Raw genomic sequence first — 12030 nt, forward strand, 5'->3', positions numbered from 1 at the left:
CTAATATGCAAAGGAGCTCATGCTAGAATTTCATATATATAATCATCATACCTTTACCTTTTTAAAAAATCACCATCCATATGTCACCATACGTTCCTTGGAGAATGAATGAGATAAAAATGGGAGGAATGAATGAATGAATGACTGGGCAAATGTTAGAAGAATGAAGCCCATAATTCACAACTGGAAAAGAACCACTTGGGAGGGGGGAATTAACAGAACAACTTCTAGAAAGCAGGTGACACTGGGGTTGATTTTATACATTCATTTTCCCCTTCTCTGTGCTATCTTCCTTGCACTTGCCTCAAATCATTCAACCACACAAAGACAACAGGATAAGAACAGTTCAAGTAAGTTTTTAATAGAGTGCACCAGTGAATGTGAGTTAGGATGACTTGCGTCAAAAAAAGTTGTTCTTTTAAAGGAACACCAGATAAAAAGGGGTACTGTTCTTTCTTGCCAAAACACCATCCTTTTTCTAAGGCAACAATACACGTTCATTTCAGAACAGAACTGTTACAGAAGAGAGAGCTACATCACAGTACAGTACAGCATGTCAAGTCCATCTGTCAGAAAGCCATTCTCAAAATGGCACATTTAGTTACACTTACAGCCTTCTAATTTTGGGTTACAGAATTTACCACAGCTTAAAAAAAGAACTTATAAAGTGACAATTTTGAATGACTTTTCTAATCTTCACAGGAGTCTGCAGATGGGGCCCATATGTTGAAATTACAGTAATTACAACATTAAATAACATTGCACAACCAATCTCTATGATTAATTCAGTACAAAATAACAAATATTAAAATGTACCAAGTACTAGTGGTTTTACATAGTTTATATCACTAATTAATGAAGGATTTCATTCCTTCTTCCATAGGCAAAATACCTATGCACAGCTGAACATTACAGGTGTAATGATGGGGAATAAATACAATAAATGGGGCAAAATATTAAAACAGAAGATATATGAGAACAAAATTTGTACAATCACAGAAGTAATAATCTATTGTTATAAACAAAGTATGCTTAGCTATAAAGTATATGGAGCCGTCTTGACTCTTTTTCTGGCGGGGGGGGGGGAGAATATTTCAAAAACCAGTTAAAATTCCTGAGGTGGCATTTATTAGCTCTGACAACTGGTCAACGTTTCAGATTACTTTGTGCTATGAAACAGTCTCAATGCAAAGATATATTTTGACAAAGTGGGATTTGTATTGTTTTAGAAGAAAGCAAACAATATTTTACACTATGCTAAATACAAACAGTACTTCTATTCTTTTGCTCCATTGACGAGGAATTTATGACTTTGCAAACAAAATGTTATCAAGATGTGATTTCCATTTCCCATCATATTTTAAGGAGCCAGTGACTAAACATCCCTACAACCCCCTTTTTCATCACTGTAAGCGCCAACACTGTAAACATGTTTGCACTTGTTTTCTTTTTCCCAAACTAAACACTGTTCTCTAGGGAAGGTAAAAGTGAAAGGTGACGGGGGAAAAAATCCCATGTATAATAAAAAGCAGATTTTTCACTTGGTAATTCATTTTTATATATGTTTTTTTTAAATAACTAAAATTGTTCATGCTACAGTTGTGAAAACAATTTTTTGTGCATTTCTACTATGGACGCAGTTTTTAAAAATGCATGATAGGAGATAAGAATTATAAAACCCACAAAAAATGTAAATAATGACTGGGAAGATCTTTCTGACTCAAAGTGAAACACTCTTCTGTGCAGATCTCTAGACAACTATACAAGATCTGGATTTTTAAGCTTCCTTTTTATTATACAACTTTTTGAACATAAAATGAACAGAATGCTCAATATACTTACCTGTACATGTGAACATAACTTCTTTAGCTACAGTTTTTCATTTAATATAGGTCATACTGAATTAAATTGTACAGAATAACTATGTATAACCTTATTGCAATAGGGACAATCTCTACATGGGGAGTTTCACAGGCCAATCAATGTTAGGCATAACCAGTACATTCAAATGTAAGCTTAGATCACATATGAATCTTCCCTGATCCCAGAAACGGTGCTGCTCTTTACAGCTTAAGCTCATTTGCTATTTTGGATGCAATGTTCTTAAAGGCGATCGAAGTCCCAGATATTCGCTTGAAGCGGACTCCATTGAGCGATAGGCGTGGCAATTTACAAACTTCCATCTCCCACTGGACAAGGCTATCCTGTCGAGCATCACCGTGAACACAGAAAAGCAGGAACCTCTCCTTTTGTTCATAGTCACAGTTGTTAGCGTCTAACACTTTTCTAATCTCTCTCATCATGTCATTTGGGTCCATGGAACTCGTGGTCTTCATACTCCAGGTGAACCTCAAAGACCGTGGCTTAGAATCTTTGCCATCTTCTTTCTCTCGCTCTTTTGGTTCCCCAGAAGTGCTCCTGAAAGATAAAAAAGTTTAAGTATGCAAATAAGAAGTACAGGAAATACACATAAGTCCTAGGCACTTTAGAAAATCTTTCCAGTTCAAGCATAACCTTGGTCATGCATAGCTGTGATAGGAGGAACCTCAGCTGTGACTAGATTTCCCTTGACTGCACCACTTGGAATACGCCACGCATCTCCAAAACATCTTAGGATAACACAAAACAGAAGACAAAAAGGGGCGAGGGGAACCATCCTGCAATCCACCATTAGGTTTATACTTCTTCACAGTGGGTGTCTATTCTGCCCATTCCAAGCTGGTGATCTGGAAAGTGAGGGGAACAATTTTGGATGTTTTTTGTCTAAAATGCTTAACTTCGGGCAATTCTGTCTCCACAGTCAGTTAAGAATATCAGTGACTCTTCAACATCTGAGTTGTGTAAGCCTACTGTGCAATTTATAAACAAAGCTGAAATACTGTAAAACAATATATTTAGTGTCCATGATGCGCACCAATACATGCTGAAAAACCATACTGACAAAAATGGCATCATCACTCTGAGATGAGGACTTGCTTCCTAGCAGATGCACAAAGGACTGCAGTACTGTTTTAAGTATACTTTTTGCATTTTGCTTCTTTAGCTCCAAGTTATTACCCTGTCCTTGTCCACAACTCTACTCACACCAATACTATGTAGTGTATGGTAGGCATCAGATAACACAATCAAGTGCAACATTCTTATCTCTAAATTCTAGCTGGCTGAGTAGGGAGCAGTGGCCCCAGAGTGTCTTTAGCGGTGTAAACTGAGAAACACAATGTTTCATCACCACAAAATTTACAGCTTATTACATATCTATGCAAGTTATCAGATACTGATTTATTAAACAACCTTGTGTTGGGCTTCTGCCCTTCTAAAAGCAGGCTCTCTAGCTACAAGTCAAACACAGGAAATTCAGGAAGGAGCCTCAGATGAAGAGCCACAACCAATAAAAATGGAGAAGAAAGCTCAGTGTGGACACACACTCAGGTGCACCTTCAGGAGCTAACTGCATCCTGGCATATATACAAGTTGAGTGCCTTTTCACCATTGAAAGGTTTTAACCTCGAGATGGACAGTGTTAAAAGGCATTTTAATCCATGCAAAGATGAAAGTGGGAATTATACATGTGTCATTTGGTATTTTCCCACAAACCACACCCCTCAGAGCTCCTTAATATGCTCAGTCAGCTACTGAGCATGCTCAGTAACTATAACTTAAATCTACTAGGAAAGCATTTTTGCGGTTTCACCAGAAAGTGCTATTTGAGCAGTAGTGAGCTACATGAAAGCCAATAATACACACAATTTGTATTTCTAAAGAGAGAAAAATGTGTTAGCATCTTCCAGTGATCTACATACAGGGAAGCTGGCTAGGTCAGAAGGCTTAGTTGCTACTAGCAAAAGGGTGAGAGCTTCAAGCACATTCACAACACAGAAGGGCTGGATAAAAGTATCAAGATAGACTACTTGCATTTCTTCTTAATATTTGCTTGGGGGGCACTATGCCTCTAAGTGCTTATTGATTTGGGTTAATGGACAGCTGGCACAACTCTCAGAATGGTAATGTATGCTTTTATGGAATAACGAAGAATTATGTTTTAATACTTAAATGTACAAAATTCTGACTTAGCAAAGACTTCAGAAGCAGTTGCACCCAGTGATGTCTACTGATGTCAAAACACTTGCTGAAATCAGAGTTATTGATTTTTAAAAAGTTATTTGCCTTAGTAATATTTAAAGGAGAAAATGGAAATTAAAATCATACATAGTATTTGATTAATAAAAGACTTTCTGTTCTGCATATTAGTTTAAAAAACCATGAACCTTGGAACACAAAGGGACCTAGCAGCGAAGTATTAATCGTGGCTCCTCACCTTGAGGTGTCAGTTCTGCCACTGGCTTCGCCTTCACTTGGATCCCTCAAAACAAAGTTAAGGTTGAGATTTTAATAAATGAAGGATAGAAAATATATATAGTAATAATAGTAAATTTAAAAAGTCAAGAAAACCTGTACCTAGAACAAAGTTAAAATCACTATTGAGCAAATATTCAGCATGAAATTATTATTTTCTGAGATTTTTAATAGTATTTGTCACACCTGCATTTTATTTCTTCCTATGAAACCCCAATTTATTTCTACCCTGCTGGGTACGTTCCAATGTCTCTATCCCCCCTTCCCCTGTCACTATAGCTATCTAAAATAACCACCTTGTGACATTCCAAAGCCAGAATAGTCACTTATGATGAGTCTGGTTCCATTCTTCCCCCTACACACATTTAAAAGGTGAGAACATCACAGCAGTCAATAAGAACCTAATCCAGAGATATGTTTTACACTTGTAAAGGCTGGATTTAAAGGACTCCTGTAACAGTTTGCACTTTGTGTTTTATACACTTAAATTACAGCATTGCAGCCCATCCAGTAATAACATTATCCATTGATTATCTATTCAGGCCCATCAAAGGCACCTGAAAATAGCATATTAAAGTGTAGGAATTTCCCAATTTTGCCAGTGTCAAGACAAATTGCACTCCATAGACAGATAGATCAAAGATCAGACAGAAGCATGGGGATCAGACCTATCAACTATTTGTCAGGCAAAATGGCTACATGGGGGGACCACCATCTCCAAAGGCAGCAGTTTCTATGAAACTATGACAAGGGAGAATGCCTGCTTACTTATGCTAATTCTATTTAATGCACCAATTCTAAATGGTGTTTGCAGAAGGTATCTCAGATTGCACTTCTCTAGGGGGTCAAGAAAAGGCAAACCTAACAATATCTTGTTATACTAAGGATTCTTCAGTATTTCTAACACAACATTTTAATACTTTAAGATGGCTTTCTTATAGTGCACACTATATTAATTTGTATTACATTTTAAATACAATAAAACCACTGTTCTATGTCAACATTTCTGATACCTCAGGCAGTTATGCTACATGATGCATCCCAGTTTGCGTAAAACATGTTTACTCATTATCCAGCCCATTAAACATTCTAATTAACTGTGCAAGAATATTATATTGGACTGATATAGAATGTGACCCACCAATCCAAATGTAGCACACAGCTGCACAGCCAGTGTAATGTAGTGGTTGGAGCATTGGGCTAGGCCCTGGGAGACCTGGACTCCAAGTCCCACTGAAGCTCATCCTGTCATTCTCTTTCAGCCACATCTATCTTACAGGGCTGTTGTGATGATAAAATGAGGAAGGCAGAATCATGTATACAGCTCTGAGAGAAGTAGTTCAGGATGAAAATGTTCTAGATTTGATAGATGCATGTGTGTTTGTGTGTATCAATATACAAACACACACAAACATATATGGGTGCTCAACCAACCAAATGTTTCTGTAATTTCAGGCAAGTGGCAAAGGCAACAGGTTTGTCTGTCGGTGAGCACTGTATATGACTGGTGAGCTGCATTCGGTTTGGGGGATCAAAGCTGTGTAATCCCTATACAGAATGTTATTGTCACATACTTACCAGAAGAACTTAAAACAACAACAAAATTAATCCTTAGGCGATTCTGCTCTTTAAGTATATTCAATTACACTTTGGGAAATTAATATACATTATACTACTTCAAAAAGTACTTCAGAAATTAGACAACATGTTTGTACATTGTAGGTCAATGAAACGTATTCTAAGTTACTGGATACAGAAAAACAGACAATGTTAAAAAGGAATGCAATCATGACTTGAAAGTTTAGATGCAATTGTAAGTGATATAGAAGAAACATGGTAATTTGCTCTCAATGTATACATGTGGAGAGACTGGAGTGTGAAATTTTATGTGCTGTCAAAAGGTACTCAAACTGAGCATGGAAAACCTCAGAACTGCCTTTATAAATATATTATAGGTGAATATGTATAGAGCCAAGAAGCCAAGAGCTTACATGGGGCCTCCAAGCTGTCTCCTCATGGCGAGACTTTGCTTAGCTTTAACAATATATTAGTCACTTGTATGTAAAACTATTCTCTAGGTCCTGATCCTAAAATAAAGTTAGCTTCTTGTGCCAAGAGAAAAGAAGATCATTATCTTTCAAACTATCCAGAACAAGTAACATTGAAGAGGTATACACATAATTATGGAAAAAAACAAAGCAAGAGAGATTTCAACTCATCTTAAAATTTACTGCATGCTTGGAAATGTACTGCTACCGACCTTGTGACAGAGTCAGGAATCAAGTGCACCTAAGTAATCCTTCAGGGTATCTTGAAAGATGGATGCATTCAGAAATGCACAGTACTAACCTGCGAACAAATTTGGATGTTATCTTGCTGATAATGCCTGTTGATGTCCCTCTTCTAGTCTGAGCAAACGTGCCTGTCTCATGCGATGGTGATGCAGGTGGCCCATTGTAAGTGGCGTTGCGTCGCTCCCGTAGCTGCTCACCATGGAAAGTGCTGCGACTTGAACTCCCCCGTGGAAAGCGGGTTCGGTCTGGAGTAGTAGTGCTAATACTGTGAGCAGATGGGGAAGCAGCTGGGGCTCTTTGAGTTGCACTGCTGAGAAGGCAGGAGAACATTTAAGAAAAGCCTTCAGTATCACCACCAGTTTTCAAAACTTAACTTTCCACACCTAAAACTGATGTTCAAGGTATCCTGGTCCTCAAATTCATAGTCAGCAGTGTTCCCTCTAAGCTGAGTTAGCGTGAACTAGCTCACAGATTTTTAGCCTCCAGCTCACATGTTTTTGTCTTAGCTCAGGAAGGATGACCCCAGAGCACAATAATTTATGCAGCAGCTCACAACTTTAATGCCAGTAGCCTGGGTTTTGTAGCAGCAACTCCTTTGCATGTTAGGCCACAAACCCCTGGTATAGCCATCCTCCCGAAGCTTACAATAGACCCTGTAAGCTCTTGGAGGACTGGCTATATCAGGGGTGTGTGGCCTAATATGCAAAGGAGTTCTTCCTACAAAAAAAAAGCCCTGCCAGTAGCTCACAAAGAAGGATTTTTGCTCACAAGTCACTGCAGCTTAGAGGGACATTGGTCCTCAGGTATACAACCTGGCTGATACATCCTTGGGAACCTTGAGGATCTCCTTGTTAATTCTACAATGAGAGATGAAAAGCAAGGGAATCTTTACACTTTTAAGGCTTTACCAATGGAGCAGGAGCTCTCCTTCCTTGTTCTACAATGCCCATACTAGGTCCTGTCACTATTTCAGAGGCAAAGCAAGAAAAACACCAGGCACCAAATGTTGCAATATAAGTGCAAAGCACTCTTTTACTCAATCACTTTGTAACTGTAATACTAAATGTCCTTCAAAGCAAATAAACAGTCCTTAGTAGAAACTCAAACTTTAAATGTTGCCAGGAATAAAATCTGCTGTCTTCTTTTATTTCTGTTGAGAGACACAGAACATGCAAAATATAAGTAAAACAAATAAACAATAAGTAAAACAAATATATAGGGGAAGGACGGTAGCTCAGTGGTAGAGCATCTGCTTGGTAAGCAGAAGGTCCCAGGTTCAATCCCTGGCATCTCCAACTTAAAAGGGTCCAGGCAAGTAGGCGTGAAAAACCTCAGCTTGAGACCCTGGAGAGCCGCTGCCAGTCTGAGAAGACAATACTGACTTTGATGGACGGAGGGTCTGATTCAGTATAAGGCAGCTTCATATGTTCATACAGAGTATGTCTTTACAGAAGTTAACCTTCAACATTTTTTGTGCATGAAGTCACACAGCATCTAACTTACTCCGTGCTTAGGGAACAGCTTACAGCCTCAACTCACAACTCACGGGGTTGAAGGCTAACTTCTGTAAAGACATACTCTGCATATTTGTTTTACTTCTGTAAAGACATACTCTGCAAATTTGTTTTATTTATATTTTGAATGTTAAGTTCTGGATTGTGAAAATAGCAGCCAGAGGAAGTGTAAAGGAAATACAAACTTGAACTTAGGACTCGTGTCACTGCTACTACATCTGTTGAATCACTCTTCAAAGAGGAACAGCCAGGCTATCTGTGTCTCTCAACAGAAATACAAGAAGACAGATTTTATTCCTGGCAACATGTAAAGTTTGAGTTTCTACTAAGGACTGTTTATTTGCTTTGAAGGACATTTAGAATTACAGTTACAAAGTGACTGAGTAAAAGAGTGCTTTGCACTTATATTGCAACATTTGGTACCTGGTGTTTTTCTTGCTTTGCCTAAACTCCACACCGCTATTACTATTTCAGAGGCTGCATTCCAAATTGGGGGGCGGGGGGGGGGGGGAGAGAAAAGAGCAAGTAAAATTCCATGTGATATACATTAATACAATTTCTACCAGGACAACTGGGGCATTTAAATACAAAACATGGCAGTGTCCGATAGGCAACATTTTGAGGCAGGATCCAAAGACAAGGCTCCTATCTACAGGGTCTTATTGTGGTGACATCATCAAGCCAGAGGATGGGAAAGCAGATGGACTGCCACATATTGCTGCTGACCCCAATGCCTATATGCTGGCCCTATAGCCCCAACTACTTTGCGTTCTAATGGAAGTGGACAGGCACATGTTTTAAATGATTGTTATAGATACAACAGTAGCAACAACCACACAATGTTGTGCTTATTCTGAGGATGATGTGTGGGGCTTTCCAGGCTTTCCCCATCAAACTGGAGCAAAGGAAAACCCTCCTTTGTGCTGGCTTAAAGGGGAAATGGACGGTGGCTGTGGGCAGAGCTGAGCTCCATGTTCAAAATGACAGTGCTTTGCTCTGCATTCCCCCCTTCAATCAACCCCCTTTTCAGTTCACAGCTGCAAAGTGGCAGATTGAGCACTGTGGCTCTGATGTGAAGAAAAAAAGGGGATGGGGATTCCCACATTGTGAGAGAGTCTGGCACAACAGTTGGCACTTCTGTGCCAACATGATGGGGGCAGGGGAGAGCAGCAATCAGCATAAGGCCTGGATGTGAGAAAGCTATCCCCCCTTTCTCCCTCCTTGCAGCTACTTTCACAGCAGAGGCACCATTCCACACCAACTCCTGTGTGGAAGGCACCAGCAGGGCAGGGCTTAATAAAGAGCTCCCGTCTCCTTTGGCAGGGCCAAAAAATCAGTCCTGTAAAGTTCAACTGCTCATCAATAAACTTATGATGACACTTCCATGCTATAGGCACTATAAAACAGAACCCACAAGAGCGTAGCTCCTCACCTTGGTTGTAAATGAATGCTCAGAGAAACTTGAAGCCAAAACAACGGACTAGTTAATATGAATCTACACATGAACAACAGCTCCCATTCATTCTATTGTTCTTTGCCCACAGGGCCTCCCAGAAGCTGCCAAGTTCCAGAGTATGGGGACAGAAGCAGCTGTGACTGGGGAAACATTTTTTTTCTTGCATCTGTTAAAAAAATACCAATTTTGGGTCAATCTACATCTACAACCCCTCTTGGCTCCCTGGTCCACATTTTTCCAAAACCTCTTCCAAGTACTTACTTCCTGCTGACAGTGCTCAGCCCTTATATGAAGCCCTACTTTCTGCTTGGCACCTTCTTTCTTCAAATCAAGGACTACAATGACTTCCTTGCTGCTCAGTTACCTGCGTTTATTTAGCCATGCTGTCTCTTGCACAGTCTCCCAGGCACTTCTGTCTCCGTTTTTGCCCTGAACAGTATACCACCCTTATGCATTGTGGAGTTTCTTCAGAGCCCATAATGCCACAAGTGAAACATAATACAGATCATCAATATGCAGCAATGTGGCATGCTGTATCACTTGCAATAATACATTTGTGTTTGCATAACATCAAAACCACATAAAGATCACAACAACATACTGAAGAATACCTTGGCCGGTAAGTTTCACTGCCATCTTTGATAGTTGGCAATGTGACTTTTATTGGATGTCCAGAGGCAGACATGGACTTCTGGTGTCGAGGTCGGGTTGATATTGCACAAGTGACAGCAGAGCCAGCAGAGGAGGTGCTGCTTGCAGACATTTCTGTTAGGCTTTTATTATCAGGAGGGAATCAAAAGAAATACCTTGAGATTTCCAGATGTTATGGCCAAGTATTTTCATATAAAACCTTCAAATGTAGAATAGATTCTTTGCAACAAAATGTTTTCATACACAAACTTGAGATTTCTTGAAACACTTTATAACCAGTTTCTATTAGAACAATGTTGCCTAACAGTTTCTTATGGGTTCTGCTCAAATTCTGGACACAGACTTTTAGGTTATAAAGTATTCTACACCCAAACAGAGCATGTGGAAAGTGTTTAAACAGTGATGATCACTCTCATGGATTTGGAAAAAGAGAAAGCGGAGTTAAACAGAAATCAGAAACTACTTTCAGAAACTCAGTGGAAAATAGATGGTAATTAGGCAGGCATCTGCTCCAAAATCTCTGCAATGAGATGAATTTAAACTTTTCTCCCCAATCAAAGCAGTGCAAAGGTACAACAGTGCTAAGTGAAAGAGGATGCTTTCCCACCAAAGTCTATATTTTTTTAAAAACTCCATCAACTGTAGTTTATATGATTTAATGTTCCCAGTGTTATACCAGATTACCAAACTACTGATGGCAGTTTAAATCAACCTTCAAGTAATTTCAAGGTCCCAAAGAGGAGTTCTAAAGAGAACATTTAGATGCAAATGTAATCAATTGAGAGCTTAGATATCAAAATTTAACTAGGGACCCTTTTCATTGACCAGAATTTCAAAAATATTTAAATGACAAAGCAGTATCTGTTCTTACCTGCTGACAGACTAATTAGTTGCTATTTAATATCAACTTAGTGAATTTTTTGCTAGCAAACTTCATAACCTATGAAGTAGTTGTGCCCAAGGCAGGAGAAAGAGAAAGCAAGGACAACTATTACTAAAGTCTGAGGCTGAAACCAGCTGCAATAAAACCAATTTAACATAACATAATATTATTTGGTCAGTCCAAGGCAGAGATGGGGATACAGCTGTCCAACCAAGATAGATTTCAGCCTGAGGGCAGGTTGGCTCAACCATCTTAACAAAAATGGCATCTGGAAGGTGCTGTGACAGATGAGGCACAGTTCCCCATACCAATATCCTGGGGACTTCCATTTCCTTCCCTATCCCTGCCTGCAGGGCCTGTTCAGGTATGTATTGTTCCTGAAGTGCCTTAAACTGTGTCAAACAAATACACTAAAAATTTAAACCCCATGACAATTGAACCGAAATCCATACATTCTGGAAGGCTCAGGTTCATTACCTATTATCTTTTCCATTCTGTATGGCAGAATAGCGATCTGTAGACCTTTCACAAACATAGGTGTTTCTTCGAGTCATACTAGTCCCAGCAAACAGATTATTCTGGAGAGGAAAGGAATGTACATGTAATCAAATTCAAGATACCAAGTAAGGCTGAACAAAACACTCACATATAGCACATCTGAAAATGTGCAAGGAAAGAAGCCATAACACATGAAAGAATGTATGCATGCACTGTATTTAACTTTAAGGGATTTAGACTTTGCTTTAAAAAACTATAACAGCACACAAAGCAGCTTATAAGCAACACTGTAAAATGATAAAACACAAAATAATATTCCTCCCTAACCATTAGAAACTTTATATCATCAGTCATTAAAAGCAATAAAACACCAGCACAGTA

At 39.1% G+C, this 12030-nt stretch overlaps 1 protein-coding gene across 10 annotated transcripts in view; it reads right to left on the reverse strand.

Moving 5' to 3' along the window:
• Positions 1-340: 340 nt before the first annotated feature.
• Positions 341-12030, reverse strand: part of MARK1 (microtubule affinity regulating kinase 1) — a 114251-nt gene continuing 102561 nt past the window's right edge. For 3 of the 10 annotated variants that reach the window (XM_060246498.1, XM_060246517.1, XM_060246562.1), the window contains exons 14-18: positions 11629-11729; positions 10229-10390; positions 6703-6957; positions 4316-4360; positions 341-2418 (exon numbers count right to left, since the gene is read on the reverse strand). In XM_060246498.1, coding sequence (XP_060102481.1) covers positions 2064-2418; positions 4316-4360; positions 6703-6957; positions 10229-10390; positions 11629-11729 — 918 coding nt within the window. In that variant the 3' untranslated portion in view covers positions 341-2063. Of the gene's footprint in view, positions 2419-4315; positions 4361-6613; positions 6958-10228; positions 10391-11628; positions 11730-12030 lie in introns of all 10 variants that reach the window. The other 7 variants (XM_060246507.1, XM_060246527.1, XM_060246535.1 and 4 more) reach the window with 5 other exon arrangements.

The sequence above is a fragment of the Heteronotia binoei genome, chromosome 1 (assembly GCF_032191835.1).
Source record: "Heteronotia binoei isolate CCM8104 ecotype False Entrance Well chromosome 1, APGP_CSIRO_Hbin_v1, whole genome shotgun sequence".
Lineage (NCBI taxonomy): Eukaryota > Metazoa > Chordata > Lepidosauria > Squamata > Gekkonidae > Heteronotia > Heteronotia binoei.